The sequence below is a fragment of the Amblyomma mixtum genome, chromosome 3 (assembly GCF_055824585.1).
Source record: "Amblyomma mixtum isolate Tamu chromosome 3, ASM5582458v1, whole genome shotgun sequence".
NCBI classification, from domain to species: Eukaryota; Metazoa; Arthropoda; class Arachnida; order Ixodida; family Ixodidae; genus Amblyomma; species Amblyomma mixtum.
Genome location: NC_143014.1, coordinates 6,028,781 through 6,048,665, shown reverse-complemented (window position 1 = coordinate 6,048,665; position 19,885 = coordinate 6,028,781). Strand labels below are relative to the sequence as shown.

The 19,885-nt window shown below is 45.6% G+C and overlaps 1 protein-coding gene across 1 annotated transcript in view; it reads right to left on the bottom strand.

The window, feature by feature from the left end:
- Window positions 1-19,885, bottom strand: part of LOC149349147 (cubilin-like) — a 704,018-nt gene that overhangs the window by 400,716 nt on the left and 283,417 nt on the right. The window contains exon 3 of the mRNA XM_089575415.1: window positions 18,536-18,677. Within this exon, the coding sequence (XP_089431541.1) occupies window positions 18,536-18,677 (142 nt within the window). The remainder of the gene's footprint in view (window positions 1-18,535; window positions 18,678-19,885) is intronic.

The window sequence follows — 19,885 nt, the reverse complement described above, 5'->3', positions numbered from 1 at the left end:
GATGCATGACTGTTATATTTTGATATACGACACAATAAAATATATTATCGCAATGGCCGAAAAATAAGTCAGATTCAGCGTGTAGTAGTTGCCCAGTCTTTCCAGTCGAAGGCAGCGCTACCGGCGGCGTGTCAGCGCAGGAGCTCTCTCGTTTTCGACACGGTGGGCTGCCGCTCTAGTTCGTATGCAAGCCACGCTGCAAGCAATGGCCTCACTATCGCCTCTAGCGGCAGAGAGTGTCAAATCTTTATTAATTTCCTAAAGCTATGCTTTTCAACAACGCTTCATTGCATTCAGATTTTAAAATAGTTTGGAAATGAACAAAATGTTCATAATATTATCTGTTGCCCTTTAACGTATTCGAGAGAAGAGAAAGGGTTGATACAAGAGTACACCTAGTGCGCCCTGTTCGTCTTCGGAAATGGAGAGACAGATAGAGCCTGAAAGAGAAGACACGCCTTTGACGCGCCCGAAAAGGCGTGTCAAACAGCTAGCGGCGAGTGTGCAGATAGATAGCAGAGAAGTCACGATTTCGCGATTGCTGGTATGGCGCTGATAACTACAGGTAGCGCTGCGGCCTGGTATTGCGCAGTGTATTGTGTTTTAAGTGTGAAACAGGCGCGCAGGGTGCGCTTGTATCGCCTTTACGTGGCTTTATCTCTACATTTTATTGTCCGCTGCCTGCGCACGTTCCGCGCTATCTTCGTTCACTGACTGCCGTCATCGCAAACTCGGATGAAACTCGGGCGAGCGCCAAACTCGGGCCTTCCGGCATAGCGCCCCTGGGGTGGTATTCTCCCGGTGTCGCCTTTTGCGACATGTCGCATTCGCTCTCCACTGATTGGCTCGAGCCGCGGTGACGGCGGCATGACGACACGGATCCGCCTTCCTGCTACGTCATCGTGACGTCGCCCCAATTTACTGCGCTTAGTCGAACAACGGAATGCGCTGAAGCGATTCGCGCGGGCGACGGGCTACCGTTAGCGTACGAACGCAATCGGCAGCTGCGGCTTTTGCGCCCTTAGCGTGAAAACATGGCGGCGTCCTTCCAAGCGAGAACCGCCCGCTTCAGCCAATTCAACAGTCCTTGCGATTCCGGTCGGCATGTTTACCGGCAACTACTGGTGTTGTTGTTTTTTGATATGACTTACCTTGCTTTGGCGATAAAGTTTAAGCTGCAATTCAGCCTAGTTTTTGATACGCTCTCGATTCTGGAGCGCGCAAGCCTAATGGGACCTCCAGCTACACTGCTACCGTCTGCAACTGCCCGAAACGCAGCCGAAACCTAGCACAACCATCCGGAACGAAACAAAATTGGATTTGGCGCTTTTTCTCGGTGTTTTATAGACTTAAATGAAGTAAAGCGAGTTTATATTAAATTTGCAAATGTTTTTTGAACATTAGACGTCATGTGATGCCAAATATTCTTGCTATGAAAGATACGAAACTACTGCTGCTAGTGAATCAGCAGTGGTAAATTGTCGCTTCTCCCATGCTTCTCGAAGTGAATGAAAGCACCGCAGACGAAAGTGCCAGGGGCGTTTTCTGTTTCCTCGAGCAACTGTACGCACTTTTTTAGGCCCCGCCCTAATGCGACATGTCGCAAAAGGCGACACCGGCAGAATACCACCCCTGTAGGTCCAATCACACGACGGACCAAATCTGTTTCGTCCGGACGCGGACACAGCACCACGTGATCACTGGCTGCGCCCCTACCGCGGAGGGCGCAGGCCATGCGAAAAAAGGGTTGCCCACTGCCGTCTGATCGGCAGTCTACTGCGCCTTCAGAAGCAACACTTGTTGTTGGGCTAGTTGGTAATGCATACTTCTGAAGCGCAACGCTTGAGAGAGCGCCCTCATCCACGAGCGAGCTCCACGAATAACTTCAACTACTGGCATTCTCTCTTACAAGGATGGGGGTGCTTTTGTGCGGTCCCGTCGCCTGCCCAGTTCCTTTGTGCTGGTGCAGATGTGGAGTGCTGATCTTGCCTGGCTCCTGCGAGGATTAAAGTGAGAAGTAACGAGAAGGCGACGGTACCGGCAGGAGAGGCTTATCATAACTGGCTTTCCCCATCTTGCATAATATGGGATTTACAGCCTCCTTCCGTATCTCCTTTTTCTTCCGATGCCAGTCAATTTCTAGTTTTATGCTCCCTTTTTTCACTTACACAACTAGTTACCCAGGCTGCCAGATCATCCGCTAATACCGCTAACATTATCTCGGATTTCATTGTAACCAATCCGCCCGACATTGCTCCGGGATTACTTATTTGTCTAACATAAGTGATCACTCATTGCTGATTTTAAACATTAAGGCGAATTCTCCCACGTCCGCCAAAAAGAAAATGACCATTTACGACTGTAGCAGAGCTACCTTTCATGCAATTAATAATGAATTATCAGTATTTATGGAAATTTTCTTCAGGAATTTTGATGATCGATCTGTTCAAGCCAATTGCAGCCAGAATTCACGAACTAGGTGATAAGTAAAATCCTACCCACGCCACCATTTCTAACTGGCGCGCTCCGCGGTACACAACCCATATCAAACGCCTGTCAAACAGAAAGAAGTGCCGCTAAGCTGCCTTCTAGTAACTCGCATTTAAAGCAGCGGCTAACACCTACGTAACAGCACAAAAATAAGCAAAAGAAAAATTTCTTTCTAGCATCTTACCATCTATGCTATCACCGAGAACTACAAAATTCTGGGGCATTATCAACCCACCCACTGGCGAATCTATCACTCCGATAGATGAGTCAGGGGATCCTCTTCAGAGCAATCCATGTGCTTCGTTCCTCAACAAAACCTTTGTGGAGAACTTTTTCTGTACTTCAGGCGTTAACCTACCTAACGCCGACCAGTATAATTATGTAGTTATGCCTTCTATATATATTGAACCATCAGATATTGCTAAACTTATTGACGCTTTCAAATTTCATGCGTCACTCGGCTACGAGTGTATTAATGCCAAATTTTTAAAAATAACTTTGCCAGTACTTCTATACTACTAACCAAGATTTTTCAGGAATCTCTCGATACCTCAACATTGCCCACACAATGGAAAATTGGGAAGGTGGTTCTATTTTACAAATCAGGAATTAAAACGTAACCTGCAAATTATCGTCCCATGTCGCTTACCAGTAGATGCTGCAAATTATTATAGCGCGTAATTTTCACAAACCTTGTTAATTTTCTTGACAGTGATTCTTTCTTCACACCCGCACAGCACGATTTTCGAAAATCATTTTCATGCCAACTTGTCTGCTTCACTAACAAGCTTCGCCTTATTTTAGGCTGCGCATCAGAGGCTGACTTCATTTTCCCTGATTTCTCTAAAGCTTTCGAGAAGGTATCTCACCATCTATTATTTTTCAAACTAAATCAACGGAACATTGATCATAACGTTTTTAAATGTATCGCGTACTCTCTTCATAACAGATCACAGTTTGTTTCCGCTAACTACGATTCGCCTTTCAGTGATGTTCATTCGGGGGTGCTTCAAGGGTAATTCATTGGACCGCTTCTTTTTCTGATTTACATTAATCAACTTCCTTCCAAAGTGGCATCTAACATTCATACCTTTGCTGACGACTGCGTTGTTTTTTTTGCGAAATAAAATAACCCAGTTATGCTAACTTTCTTCAGAGCGATCTTACCTATATTTTTATTTGGTGCAATGATTGGTTTATGAACATAAAAACACTGAAAAATGAAATGTTATGCGAGTATCCCGAATCGCAAGCACTCCATCCAGGTACTACTTAAATGGCGTCATTTAGAATCTGTCACTGCATATAAATGCCTGGGTGTACACATTTCTGCAGACCTCTACTGGTCGCACCGCATCGAGTACATTAATAGTGCTTACCGCATGCTGGGCTACATACGCCGAAGCCGAAACTTTACGAAAGCCCCGTCTTCTCTCGAATTATTGTTTTACAAAACGGTAATCCATTCAGAACTAGAATATGCAGCTGCTGTACGGGATCCCCACCACGAGAAACTAATTACTTCGCTGGAGACGGTCCAAAATAATGCCGAGCGTTTTATTTTAACTAACTTTAATCGTGACGCCAGCGTAACCAGCACGAAAACTTAACTCTCTTTACAACCTTCAGCATGCTGCATAAAAATGATTCGTCTCACTGTTTTTCATAAATTGTACCATCATTAATTCAACTCTGCGGGATGCTCTCATTGCTCCTCCCCACTACGTCTCAAGCCCCACCGATCGTCACCACGAGGTTGGAAGTTGAACATTTAACAACTTATCAGCATTTTAGTCCTTCTTGTCTCGTGCTTAACGTGAATGGAACCACCTTCTCGCTGAAATTGTCGACATCAACGATAACCAGAATTTCGATACGCATTAGCTACCATTGAACAAATAGCAGAAAATTTTTGTAACACTCAATTTCTTCTGTAAGTGTTTCTTTTTGTGACCACTCCCTTCTTTAATGTCTCGGGCCCTGTAACAATATTATCCGCGATGGAGCTCCCCAAACTCCTGCAGCAGACAGACGGGGTGTGTACGCCGACGACATCACCCTCTGGGCCAATAAAGGATCCGTGGGCGTCATGGAGGACAGCCTCCAGCAGAGAGCCACCATAGTCGAAGTCTACGCTAAGGACTCGTCTGAGCCCCTGCCAGACGGGAACTCCTGTATATTCGCGCCGTCAAGGCCGACCTCACTTCGAAGCACAGCTCCCTCCACGAGGTTTCTGTGCGAACGAGGTCCGGTTCTTGGGCATCCATGTTCACCGTTGGCTCATAGCAGGCACTACAATCGCCAAACTCACCGAGGACGTGGTGGGCCGGCGCGGGTACGCGACGCCCTTCGTCTTGCGCAGGCCCACGTTACCAGCCCCATCCTGTATTCTGCACTGTAGCTACACCTCAGCGCCGCCAATATGCAACAACTCATCATTCGAAAAGTGGTGAAGAGGGTGTCGGACCTCCCGACCACAACTTCTACGCACCTTCCCTGAGTTGCCAGTACACGCGCTTGGTGCAGAAAGGTACAGGACAGCGCCTGCTCAAGCGCCTCAAAATCACATCATCAAATTTCCCGGAGGACGAAACTCTTCGTATCCCGAAGGGCTGGCGGCACAGGCAGTGGGTGGATCACGCAGTACGATTCCGGATCTTCACGAAGGCCGCCACGCAGCTCGAGCGCGAGCGGTGTACTCCAAACATGACGCCAAACCCTGGCACGTCGACGTGGCTGAACGGACCCGTTCGGGCCACCACACGGCAGCGGTGGTGCACCGCAGCGCACACGTCAATGGAGTCTCTTTCCCCGCTGAGAGTGTCCATCGGGCCGAGGAAGTCGCAACTGCCCTCGCGGTTTCTGATCCCAAACGCCGGACTATCATCACCGATTCGAGATTCACATGTGAAAGCTATAAGCGCGGTGAGGTTGGCACACTTGCCCGCCACCTGCTATATAATGCGGACCGCAACGCAGAACCGCAGCCTAGGCGCATCGTGCGGGCGTCGGCCCATCAGGGACACCCTGGGTACGATACGCCAAACGACGCTGCCAGCGCGCCTATCCTCTGGACATCCGCCCTCCGATGCCCCATTACGAGCTAGGTCGACCGCTGTGGCGGTACCGAGAAATCATAAACGATCGACTGCAAAGCTCGGCACCGATGGTACCCTCCTCCGGCAAAGCGGCTGTCGAAGGCCGACGAACGCTTTCTACGGCAGCTCCAGGCCTACACCTTCTGGTGCCCGCCCCGCTACGACCCTAGCGTGAAAAGCGATTGTCCGCACTGTGAAGAGAGTCGTTGCTCTCTATCCCGCATGGTGTGCCAATCCAGTGCCCACCCCCATCAAATGGACTTGGGAGGCCTTCCTCCTCGGGTGTTCGATGGTCGGAGCCCAAGCGGCCCGGACAAGGGCTGCTGACAAACTGTTCACCGTTCTGCGTCCGCTTTGGCTGGGTCAATAAAGGTGTCTCACAAGCAAAGCAACCTCCCCATTTATTCACCATTATTTCGCATAATCCATCACTGGAACAAGTTACAAAAAGACAACGTTTCAACCCTAAACCGTGATACCTTTTTTCGGGAACTAAAGAGTTTTTTTACCTTAAAATCTCAATGTATAAGGTCTATTTTTGTGCTCTGGATCGATAATAATTTTTTCCTACTGGTTTAACCAGAGTTTTTGCGTATCCATTCCATTTTCACGTATTGGTGACGGCAGTTCAGCATGTAGGAAGGCAGCGGAAAGGGCTTTCAAACGAAACACTTTATTAGGTTGACTTGCGCCCAAGAAGAACTCGGTGGTGCCGCAGCAACAAGCGTGCTTGGTGGCCGTCGCAGAGAATGCTCGCCGCTCTCGGCCCTACTCAATTTAAAGCTGATAGCGAACTTTCCGGATACGGCGCGCAAAGTTACCACAAACGCCTGGAATGGAAAAACGTAGAATCGGCTCCGCCTGGATGCGATCACTGCAGATAATTCTGACGCGTTTTGCATTACAGAGCAATAAAGCCGCCCGCCGACAGCTTTGAAGAATGAACAAGGAAACAGTACAAAGATTGCCGGCAGTACTCCCCTCTCAGAGGAGCATTGACCCGATGCTTTAAAACAAATAAGGTGACAAGAAACAAATAAAACGAACTAGCTGTGCGCAATAAAGACCGAGTGGGAACACAGCGTTCTTTAGTGTGCTTCAGAGGGCTTTAGACGGACGACATGGACAACTTCTGGTCGTACGCGGCGTCGCTGGGATGCAGTCATTTCCTCAGGGACGACTTCATAGTCCAGTTTACCTAGACGACGAATAACATTGTACGGGCTGAAGTAGCGGCGCAAGAGTTTTTCCCTCAGTGCACGGCGGCGAATGGGCGCCCAAACCCAGACTCGGTCTCCTGGCTTGTATTCCGCGTTGCGTCTTCGCAGGTTGTAGCGTCTGGCGTCGGTCCGCTGTTGGTCTCTGATCCGCAATCTGGCAAGCCTTCGGGCTTCTTCTGCGCGTTGAAGGTGGGCGGCGACGTCGACGTTATCTTCTTCGGTAACGTTGGGCAGCATGGCGTCTAGCATGGCGTCGGTATCCCTGCCATGGACGAGCCTAAAAGGCACCTTCTTTGCTTCTGTTTTTCTGCTTCTGTGTTTGTATTGTATTGGTATGGTTGCAGTAGATATTTGCTTCATATATGAAACCGCGCAACCACCCTCCGCCATATAATACCCGAAAAGATCCTCTAGGGTATGTGAATAAATAAATAAACAGCAAAATAAGCACAACAGATGGTTTATTGTACTGCGCACGTGGTAAGAGAAGACTAATGTAGCGAGTTTTCATTTCGTCTGCAAGTTCGTGTCTTTCGCACAGCTGTCATTTTTCTCACCCCAGTTGAAAGTAGAGCAGCGCCTGTTTCAGCCCGGAAGTGGCTGTACATACGCCCTCATTTCTTTGTTTCCTCATATGATGCTTTTTAATTCCACTTTTCAAAGCCTTAAACGAATCACAATCTTTTCACGCCATAGGGATCCCACTTTTGTTTGTCACTCTAAGCCCTTGCGTCCGCAATAAAATCTTGAACTCCGTGGACCTGATAAACTAGCTTGGTTTGCGGGAAAATCATCCAAACAAGTGCATACGAGTAAAGCTTTGTACAGAGAGACGCGGACAAAGAAGCAACGTTCACTCACTGTAGAATGCTTTTTGTGATGCTAAAAGCATTCCAAGGAGAACTTTTGCTTCTTTTAAGCCCTCTATTGAAACAGTTTGGCCGCCTAAAGCTGCGGCAAAGTATCCTTGAGCAAAAATACCCCGCAAAGGTTTTTTTTTATTATTTCACTGCCTTTAAGTCTGCGGACGCAGCGGGACACCGAACCAAAATCCAAATAGCTCTCATTACCCATATGCCTGATCAGCCGCCGCGGTGGTTCAGTGGGTATGGCGACCCGAATACACGTTTTCGATCCCGCATTTCGATGGAGCCGAAATGCTAGAGGCCCGTGTACTGTGCGATGTCAGCGCACGTTAAAGAACCCCAGGTGGCCTAAATTTCCGGAGTCTTTCACTACGGCGTCCCCCATAACCTTAGTCGCTTAGGGGCGTTAAAATCCCCTAAACCAAACCAAACCAAACCATTTGTGGGATCACACGAGTACTGAACCTGCTGAATTGTAGTAGAACGGCAGATTGGGCGAGTTGGTGTTCCATGGTGACAAGTACATATAAACAGCGCTAAACAACACGACCAGATAGAGGAGTAGACAAACACGGCGCTGAACTTACAACTGAGTCTATTGGAAGGAAAAAATTCCAATATATACATACAAAAATGGGCACACGTGCGCACAGTCACACATCAAAGTAGAGATAAAATCAACAAGCCACGATGATCGCACGTGTTGTACCTGCCTTCAAGCTACCCTTTGTGCAGCAATGTCATTTCTTTCTTTGACAAAGCTAAATAAGTATTACTAACGCAACCTTTTGATTTTCTAGTGATATGGAATGCTTCGGCGACTTCTCTTGCAGTCTTGTCAGTGTGAAAAAATAACAATTCTGTATCGTCAAAGAACGGCACGCATTTACATTCACTGCAATGACTTACCAAGTTAGTATCTTTTTTCTGCAACGAATTCGCATGCTCCATAAGCCTAACATTAATGCATCGGCCTGTCTGGCCTATGTAAGTGCGACCACATGATAATGCGATCTGGTAAACAACCCCCATCTTGCAATTAACGAACTTGTTCACATGGTTCACTTTGCAAACAGACTTACGTTTGGCACCTTCCTGCTTTCTCTGAACTGCTGCTCCTAACTTACCCAGCATATTAGGAGCAGAAAAAACCACCCTCACGCCATACTTGGCCCCTACCCTTTTAAAACGATGTGACAGCGCGTGCACATAAGGCATGACAACTATTTTCTTCCCACCAGCATTTTCTTTGGGCTGACCCGAACATTTGATTCCGTACTGGTGGCTGACCCCCCACCAGCCACCAGTACGGAATCAGGGTACCCAGCCTCCCTACATCTCTGGGCTTGGACTGCAAGACTAGCAAACATTTGATGCATACCAGATTTTTTAACGGCCATACCAATACATCCTGTCACAATTCCGAATTTCACAAGCTTCGAATGGCAAGACGCATAATTAACAAGATGCTTTTCACTCCTGGGAGCATATCGCCAGCATATATGGTTCGGCAAGAAGGACAAGCTCAGATCTAGTAACTGCAAGGCGTTCCTCTGAGGGATCTCATGCGTAAAAGGCAGTCCGGACCCATGCTGTGAAAAAACATCAAGTACCTCAGACACACACTCAGTACCCAAAGACCTAATTAAAACTTGGAAGTCATCCACATACCGAAAAATTCTAATGCACTTTCCATTTAAGTCACTTTCTATTTCTCTTTCAACGTAACTGAGAAAAATGCTGCTAAGAATTGGCGCATTTGTCATCACTCTCCGTTCTTGACCCGTTTGTTGTTCCAAATTCGGAGGAAATTGTAAACTTTCTCTTGAAAGAGAACCCGGCTTCGTGCTCTGGTTTTAGCATAGACGTGGTTGATTTATTTTATTCTCTTCCCCATAATCAACTTTTGCAATGTGTTCAGAATTGCATCTCAGAACAGAATGATGAGTGCGTATTTAAAAATGATTGTGGCATTTCCGTTGGGTCCTTCCTGGAACTTTTATCCTTTTATTTAGAGAATACCTATGTAATGTGGGAAGGTAAAGTTTTTAAGCAAAAGTCGGGAGTGTGTGTTGGATCCGAAGTTGCGCCAATTCTTAGCAGCATTTTTCTCAGTTACGTTGACAGAGAAATAGAAAGTGACTTAAATGTAAAGTGCATTAGAATTTGTCGGTATGTGGATGACTTCCTGGTTTTAGTTAGGTCTTTGGGTACTGAGTGTGTGTCTGAGGTACTTGATGTTTTTTCACAGCATGGGTCCGGACTGCGGTTTACGCATGAGATCCCTCAGAGGAACGCCTTGCAGTTACTAGATCTGAGCTTGTCCTTCTTGCCGAACCATGTATGCTGGCGATATGCTCCCAGGAGTGAAAAGCCTCTTGTTAATTATGCGTCTTGCCATTCGAAGCTTGTGAAATTCGGAATTGTGACAGGATGTATTGGTATGGCCGTCAAAAAATCTTCTATGCATCAAATGTTTGCTAGTCTTGCAGTCAAAGCCCGGAGATGTAGAGAGGCTGGGTATCCTGATTCCGTACTGGTGGCTGGTGCAGATAAGGTTCTTAGAACAGTGAAATGCTCGGGTCAGCCCAAAGAAAATGCTGGTGGGAAGAAAATAGTTGTCATGCCTTATGTGCACGCGTTGTCACATCGTTTTAAAAGGGTAGGGGCCAAGTATGGCGTGAGGATGGTTTTTTCTGCTCCTAATAAGCTGGGTAAGTTAGGAGCAGCAGTTCAGAGAAAGCAGGAAGGTGCGAAACGCAAGTCTGTTTGCAAAGTGAACCATGTGAACAAGTTCGTTAATTGCAAGATGGGGGTTGTTTACCAGATCCCATTATCATGTGGTCGCACTTACATAGGCCAGACAGGCCGATGCATTAATTTTAGGCTTATGGAGCATGCCAATTCGTTGCAGAAAAAAGATACTAACTTGGCAAGTCATTGCAGTGTATGTAAATGCGTGCCGTTCTTTGAAGATACAGAATTGTTATTATTTCACACTGACAAGACTACAAGAGAAGTTGCCGAAGCGTTCCATATCACTAGAAAATCAAAAGGTTGCGTTAGTAATACTTCTTTAGCTTTGTCAACGAAAGAAATGACATTGCTGCACAAAGGGTAGCTTGGAGGCAGGTACAACACGTGCGATCATCGTGGCTTGTTGATTTTATCTCTACTTTGATGTATGACTGTGCGCACGTGTGGCCATTTTTGTATGTATATATTGGAATTTTTTCCTTCCAATAAAATCAGTTGCAAGTTGAGCGCCGTGTTTGTCTACTCCTCTATCTGGTCCTGTTGTTTAGCGCTGTTTATATGTACAGTCTTTGTCAAAAGTTTAGAGCCCAGGGGGTTCATTTCCAAGCTTTGTATTGGGACTCCAGGAGCATTCATGGAAGCCCTACCTATTGCAGGAGTCAGTACCAGAAATCTTCTCACGGCCAGGAAATTTGGAGCACTAAAGATTCATTAAGAACAACAGAGTGTGGCTCAAAAGAAAACCCCCTGGGCTCCAAACTTTTGACAAAGGCTGTACTTATAACCTGCTGAATGCCTTCTTGTAACACACCGCACATGAACATTACACTACGCTGGTAACTTTTTCTTTCTTTCCGTTCCTCAGGCTCGCCTCTGATACAGATCAACCTTAACGTCTCGGGAGGCAAAGGACGAGAAGGTAAAATAATGAACTGGGGATCGAATAGTCTCACAATATGGCCCTTTTTCACTGAAGCGCTCTTATGCCAATTTCTTCTGTTTTTTAGCGGTACTTATTGCGTAAAGGCTTAAAATTAAATAATGTTATCAATGTTATCACTCGGCAGCAGCGACGGCAAACCGACTGTTTCGCTGATTCTTGCGTGTTTTACGCTGCAGAAAGAAGACAGCTGTACCCATCGCCGCTATCACCTGGGCGTTTCATTGACTATCGAGGACATATCGGACGCATCTGACGTCACTACCGACGTCACCAGCGCAAACCTAGAAAAGAAGGCTCCCACCCCGGATCTGGCACTCGGCAGCAGCGACGGCAAACCGACTGTTTCGCTGATTCTTGCGTGTTTTACGCTACAGAAAGAAGACAGCTGTACCCATCGCCGCTATCACCTGGGCGTTTCATTGACCATCGAGGATATATCGGACGCATCTGACGTCACTACCGACGTCACCAGCGCAAACCTAGAAAAGAAGGCTCCCACCCCGGATCTGGCACTCGGCAGCAGCGACGTAAAAAACCGACTGTTTAGCTGATTCTTGCGTGTTTTACGCTGCAGGTTGGTGTATCAATTTGACTTTGTCGAACGGGAGAACTGTGTAGCTTTTGCTGTTGCTGCTGCCGCAGTTGTTGTTCTTTGTGTGTACCAAGTGAATCCTGTAGTGTTGCCTAAAGGCTCGGCGAATGATGACAGGGATGCCAGAAGCGAACTACGTGAGCTTCGTGCTGAAATGAAAAGTTTGAAAGATTCCATGACTTTTATCAATGCAGAATTTGAGGAAATCAAAAAGAAACTAGCTGAACAACAAGATGAAAACAAGGATCTTAAGAAAGAGAATGAAAGTCTGCGCAAAAGGGTCAAGGCTATAATGAACATGCCATTGAACAGCTTCAGCGAAGAATGGTTCAAATAGAGCAGTACTCTCGAAGATGTAATGTCGAAATAAAAGGCCTGGTGCAGAAAGAAAATGAAAATGTTGCTGAACTGGTAACAAAGGTAGGCAGTGCTATAAGCGAGACTATCACTGCTGATGACATAGCAGTTTGTCATCGCGTGCCAACTCGTGAGGAAGGCAAAAGCAACATAGTTGTGCAATTCAAATGCCGCGAAAAAAGAGATGCTCTTCTGGAAAAGGCTCGAAGCAAATACATAACGAATGAACAAGCCGGCTTCGTAGATAAAGACAGTGTGTTCGTTAACGAACATCTTTGCCCTACGCTGAAGCGACTTCTTTCCTTGGCGATAAAAAAGAAACGTGAGTTTGACTGGAAGTTTGTATGGGCCAGGAACGGAAAAGTTCTTGCGGGGAAAGCTGAGGGAAGCGACGTTGTGCGAATCGAACACGATAAAGACTTGACTAAGGTGGTATGTTGCTAGTTCTTTGCTTTCATCGTAATCATGTTATATCGAGAGTTCTGCTCACCTTCTGATATAACACTGCAGGCGCCAACCCAGGCATTAACATCGGCTGTCCATGTCAATGCACGTTCGTTGGCATCAAAGCTAGAACAATTCACTATGTTTTTCGACGAATTCCGGTTCCGAATGCATGTCATCATGATCACGGAAACATGGTATCACGATGAAAGCCAGACGCTAACATTAGCAGGCTATAAACACTACTACCAAAACAGAACTGAGGGACGTGGCGGCGGCGTAGCGATGCATATGAAGGATGATGTGTGCTGCGAAGTGGAGCACCGTTTCACATGTACTACTGCTGATCTGGAGGCGTTATGTGTTTGTAGTGGGAAAGATATGTTTTATGTAGTATATCGCCCTCCTTCCGGAAACAAAAACCATTTTTTGACTTTCATCGAAGAAATGTTGGAGTACGCTTCCTGCCATCAGTACCGTTTGCTTCTGGGAGGCGATTTCAATATTAACTTAAAGGCCTACTTGATCGAAATTTTTCAAACCGTAAAAAGGTTGTTTTTTCATAGTACACCCCCGTATTATGCTACCCACAAAACATTACGCTCCAGTTTCAAGCAGTTACGGTGAAAAAGGCACGCTAAAATCGGAGTTTTCAATACCGAAACTGGAAAAACGGGCGCCATTGCCGCCCGCCGGAAGTGACCCATGTTTGAGACTGTACTCCAGACGGGTTCGGAGCGTCTGCTCGTTGAGGCTCGAGCAAAGCGCTGGTAGCGGTAGAGCGTGCAGCACTTTGTGCGATAAATACTGGTTATATGTGAAAACACACATCTTGAAACCGATGAAATGCCCTAGAAAAAGTTTTAAACGTGTTTTATTTGCTGTAGTAGACTAGAAAAGTCCTGGCTCAACCTTAGTGAAGATGATCGCGCCGATATGCTTGTGAGCGCTGTTTGCCTGGCAGTATTCGATTACAGCTTGTGCAAAGTTCGTATATAGCGGAGGAAGGAAGCGTATTCAAATGGAGGCCAAGTAGAAGTGCTTGTATTATAAAGTCGGCTTTTTTGAGCGGGCACGCGCGTGCCAACAGCACATGTGCGCTCTGCTGTGCGTGCAATATGGTTGTTGTCTTCATAAAAAAAAATGACCTGCCTTCTCCTTTTCCTTCTCATTTTTCTCCCCCGTCGAAAGGTATTCCTGCCTGTGCACAGAAATTTGGAACAGGTGCTGTTAACGCCAGTTAGATCAATAAAAACAGATGGATGTGTAAAAGGAGAGCTGAAGAGAATTAAGTGCTGCGTTAAGCGAAAGAATATGCCAGAAGCAAAATTTGTGTTGCAAAATAAATATCTATTTTTCTCTTCGAGGACCGTGGCATCAGTGCGGTGCCGATGATGGGCTGGTTCATCTTTGCGCGCCGCGGTCGGGCAAGCCACTGCGCGTTGCGAAATACATGTCGATTCATATGAACAAAAACCTATGCGTTGCGTTCATTACAGTATTTACCTAGAACCACTTAAAGCTCGTGTACTGCAGGGACGGAAAGGTTTTTCTAATCTTTTCAAACCACACAGCTGAGCAGAACGACGTGGTTGCCGAACCCCAGTCGACCGTATACGCCCACCGCGCAAATTACCGTAGGTATCTCTAACCAAACATATAAATTTGATATTTATATGTTATGGTATTTATATGTTATGGATCACCAACTAGCCCGCACCCTTACCCTACTGAATAAAATCAAAATTCTTTGAAAAGATTATCATTCAAATAACATGCGTGCAGTTCTCTGGGGTCTTGGAGACGCGTCTCGAATGGTAACGCTGAAGCTTCCTGTAATCGACCTCAAGTGTGAATGGCGTGAGGCAGTAAGAAAGTCGACGTTTTCAGTAACGCTTGTGTGGCCTTCCAGGATTCTCAGCCCGGCCTGCAAATCTTCGAGGCAGCAGATACACTCGGCGCACGACGGCATTATTGCGCATTGGGCAGAGCTGTACCTGCAATAAACGGGTGTGCATATGTTGATTCCTTTTCAGACGAAGCAGACCTCTCCTAGACTTCTGCCTGGTGTAAATAACGTGCCGTCAAAAAGGCGTTGCTCGATGAGCAAAGCCGTCCACTTTAACTTTTGGATCGCCTTAGCTAGCTTGTGACAAGCGGTTCCCCCCTCCTCTTTATTCTCCCGATTAGAGACGCCTCGAAGCCTTCGGTTCGTGGCATGCTTTGCCGATCGGGCCAGAAAGACGTAGGTGCTCTGATGCATGATGTAGACCGGGACAGGTCTATTGACAAAGCCCAACCCACAAAAGGGGTTAGCGCGAGGCAGAAGCATCAGTCACCCACCATTATCTTTTTTGAATAAGAGAGGGGAATTCACGTTAAAACCTGAGCTCCAGACAGCTCACACCAGCTTTTGAGATCGGGGGTGAAGGGCAGTGACCGAGAGGTATACATGGTGCTTTCCGCATTCCTCGTATTCCCTTCCGCGGCCATGCACTTCGTCTACATGATGCCAGCAGTTTATTTTTCTCGGATACCATCGAGCTTCGCGGTGAAAACAGCCAGAAACGCGCCAGAAGAAGAGCTTACAAGGGGCACGCACTCACTTCAGAACGCCTGAAACTGGCGAGCCGGCGATGCCGGTGTCTCAAATGTGCGTCATTTCCGGTCAGGTTTGTTAGTTGTTCAGCACACCACTAGGGGTCTGCGTCGTCTGCTACAGAGGTTTTTGAACGCTTCTAACTAAAATTCTAGACGCTTCACAGCCCTAATATTAAATATAAATATTGTTAATAACATGCACACTATATCGAGCGCAAAATTAGCCGAAGTAAAGTTTCGGTCAAGTAGGCCTTTAACTGGAAATGACACGCATTCCGTTCAGTTCAATAACACACTTCTGGCTTCTGGCTTTTATTCCGTTATCAATACACCAACGCGGGTAACCGACACAGGCGAGTCTGTCCTTGATCTTTTCATTGTCAACTCAGACATTTCCGTACATACTGCTCGCACCATATGCTATGACGTAAGCGACCACTGTCCAATATTTATTGCGTACTCGAGCTATAGACCACGAGAAAAGACAAGCAAGGACGTACCTCTGTATAGGAATATATCGAATGGTAATATGGAATCCGTTCGGGCCCACCTATCAAACAACGACTGGTCTCCAATTTATAACGGGAGTAATGCCTCTGAAGCTTACAACACATTCCTGCTCATGTTCTGCTGTCTCTACAACGAGTGCTTTCCAAACAAGAAATCAAGAAAAAAGAACAAAATAAGGAAGCCATGGATAACACCCGATCATTTGAAGGCGATTAAGGAGAAACAAAAACTCTTCCAAGATTTCTTGCGTACAAGAGAAATGACAGCCCTAACAGACTTCAAGAAATACCGAAATAAGTTGACCGCACAGTTAAGAAGAGCAGAGATCGCTTACTATAATAACCTCATATCTGATGCTTCAAGAACCGGTCCTCGGGAAGTGTGGAAGGTGGTCAACGAAATTCTTCAAAGGAAACGTCGGAAGTGCAGCCCCCCTGAAATGTCAATAGATGGCAAATGTATTTCGGGTGTAGCTTTAGCTGAGCATTTCAATGCGCATTTTGTAGACATGATAAAACCAACCTGCTACGAAACAGGGTCAACGCCCACTGACGAACAAAATGCCACCGAATTCTTGGAACCAACGGATGAAATCGAAATTTGTAGCGCATTCCTGAACCAGAGAAACACCAACTCAGTCGATGTCGACGATCTTCAGATAAAGCCTGTCAAGTTCGTAATTGACGTTATTGCGCCTCACTTGACATATATTTTTAACCTCGTCCTCACAACTGGCTGTTTCCCAAGTCGCATGAAAAAAGCAAAGGTATCGGTCATCTTTAAAGGCGGCAAAGAAAACGACGCGGCTAACTACAGGCCGGTATCTATATTACCCGTGTTTTCAAAGGGCCCAGAAAAAATAATATTGGTGCGCATAGAAAACTTTTTCTCCAGGCATAACATATTACGAGAGTACCAACATGGTTTCCGTCGAGGCAAATCAAACGAAACAACACTACTAACAATGAAAGAGCTCATCATCAAAAATATTGAATGCAAGACGCTTACGCTTCGTATTTTTATAGATTACAGCAAGGCCTTTGACTTTCTAAACCACAAAATTCTGTTGAAGAAACTTAGTGCTTATGGTGTCCGCGGTGTATCTTTGGTGTTGTTTAACTCTTACCTGAGTGATCGAATGCAATGTGTCAGTATTGGGGGCCAAACCTCATCGTTTAAGAGCATTTCATCTGGTGTGCCACAAGGCAGTCTTTTGGAGCCATTTCTTTTCAATGTATATGTCAATGACATTGTTCAACCCAATTCAGATGCTTGTTATGTTCTTTACGCTGACGATACCAGCGTGTTTGTTTCTGGTCGTGACATACAAGAGGTGATTGCTAAAGCAGAAACTGAGATGACAAAGATAATCAACTGGTCCAATGCCAATGGTCTTAAGATTAAAGCAAAAAAATCGAAAGCCATAATTTTTAAACCGAGTGGCAAACAGGCTATAATGCATCATCTTTTTCCACTCGGTACTGCTACTATTGAAGTTGTCAACCAACATAGGATTTTAGGAGTGACATTCTCGTCTGATATGAAATGGACACACCACATCGATTTCTTGCGCAAATCACTATCATCGGCTGAGGGAGCACTTGCCAGATGCCGACATTATCTCCCGGAAAAAAATAAAGGTTCGCATTTACCACGCATTGTTCACGTCACATTTAAACTATTGTTCGCTTGTTTGGGGAACAACAGCGATGAGTAACATTAACGCAATTTTCCTTCTACAGAAAAAAAACTTCGTAATATTGCTAATGTATCGTACTACCATCCGACAGAAGAATTGCTTGTGAAGTATAAAATAATAAAAGCAAAACATTATCTAGAATTTCGCTTACTGCACACTTTCTTTTACGCAAATAATGCCCTTCAAACGTTTTTAAAGAACACCGCAAGTTTACGTAAACAAAAAAGCGATGGTCGTACTCGCAGTTGTGACAGATGGTTTGTACCACACCGCCGTAACGATTATCTCTGTCAGTCCCTACAGTACCTGCTTCCATTTCTTCTGAACGATTATGAAAAGAAGGATGTATATTTCGAGGCCTACAGTAAAAAACAACTGCGACAGTATTTTGTAACCCACTAAATAACCTGTGTACAATAATCATGCTAACTTTGTATTAGAGTACGACTGACGTATGTCAATTCCTTTATGTTTTCTGATGTTCAGGAATAATTGAGGCCGAACGCCAATCACCTGAAATTTTCATGAATAACGATTATCTTGTTAGTTATTGTACTCTATATTTGTTTCAATGATTGTCTGAAGATGTGTACTCACACTGTAATTTAGTCTGTAACCACTGCTGCCTTGTATGGGCCCCCAGGCACCTTTCAAGCTGTCGTAGAACAGCTGTTTCGCCTGGGGGCCTTCAACCTCGAGTCGAAAATAAATGAATTGAATTGAATTGAATAAAAAATTTGAAAAGGATGCCGGTATGAAGAAAAAACGGTTGACTCAGCTTCATATCTACAATGTCCGTCGTTCAGCCAAAACTCACAAGTATTTATGCACCTTAAAAATAAAGCTGAAAGCCGGCTGTTCATAGGAAGTCCGCTTTTTGTGGTCGACGGAAAGAAAATATTGTATTCTGAGAGATCATTACAAGAAATGGACTTAAAATATTAAAATACATGCTTACCGAATCTGTATGATATGTTGAAACCCATTCCAGACATGCTGGCATCTGTTTTCAAAACTACGGTGACGAAGTTTGTATCTAGAAGAATGGGGTCGACGACTCCTTTTCCACAAAAGGTCTTCTTCCAGTTTCCAAAAGAATACTGCACAAAAAAGCGTGAAGAAAAAATTAATGAAATGCCATTTTCCACGATTCGCGATGCATGCACACGATGTGTAAGTTTCAACGAAGAAACAGCGCGACGACACACGGACACAAGAAGAAACGACACACACAGCGCTCGTGTGTGTGTCGTGTCCGTATTTCGTCGCGCTGTTTCTTCGTTTAAATGCATTACCCACTAGCCCGGAACCTTGCTCTTCTGTGTAAGTTTCAGTTCATAACCTCATGCAAAACTGCACAGAGGGCGTATACAATCAAAATTGCACAAAGGACGTATACAATCAAAATTGCACAAAGGACGTATACAATAGAAATTGCACAAAGGGCGTATACAATCAAAATTGCACAAAGGGCGTATGCAATGAAGATAGCTGAATATCAACGTTTTTCGGTTTTCTTTCCAGTGCAAGAACACTGTGCTGGATAACCAGGTTTCAAATTGCAATTTTTTCGGGTTTGGCTTCAGTTCGGATTCATGCTTTTCGGAGACATCTCCGGTTTCAACTGTCAAGCGACCTTCCGTGCCGGTTCGAACAGGTTTAAACGGGTTCAGGAGCCAAAAAAACTGAAGGAGGGTAATTTTTTTTAGTCAACTCAGCTGGTGCGTTTCTTTTCTGTGTGTGACGTCAGTATGCACACTAGAAAAGGCAAACTGTTTTAAGCGAGATATTTCGACTTGACGCACTTGAGTGCACGGTGCACACAAAAAGGTTGAGGACTTTACCACAACAGTCGGGGACTGAAATAAACTCGAAACATTTCATTGGCTCACAATGAAATTGCGCATTTAAAACTTGGCAATTTCTTTCACCGTTTGGTTGCATCTCGTGCCATGCTTCCATTAAAAATCCTTTGGAAAACAGCTGGGCCAGGATAAGGCTACCACCAGGCCATCAAGTAATACGGGCTGGGACAACAAAACAGTGCCATCAGTGTCAGCATTCATTTTCGCCAAGCAGCCAGCATGAGATGCCCATTTCTTCGGACAAGGCCAAGAGTGGGTAATATTGCCGCGATAGTGCTTGTTTGTTCATTCGCCAAAGCTGCCGGCGCGCCTCTTTATCGTTTTGTGATGCAAGACGCGCCTAGGTTTATCTCGATTGATCGCGTACAGTCGGAGCCATTCCTACGTTGTTCCAGAATGTTCTAGTAACTTTCCAAGCTTTATCTCTAATGTTCGCTGTCACC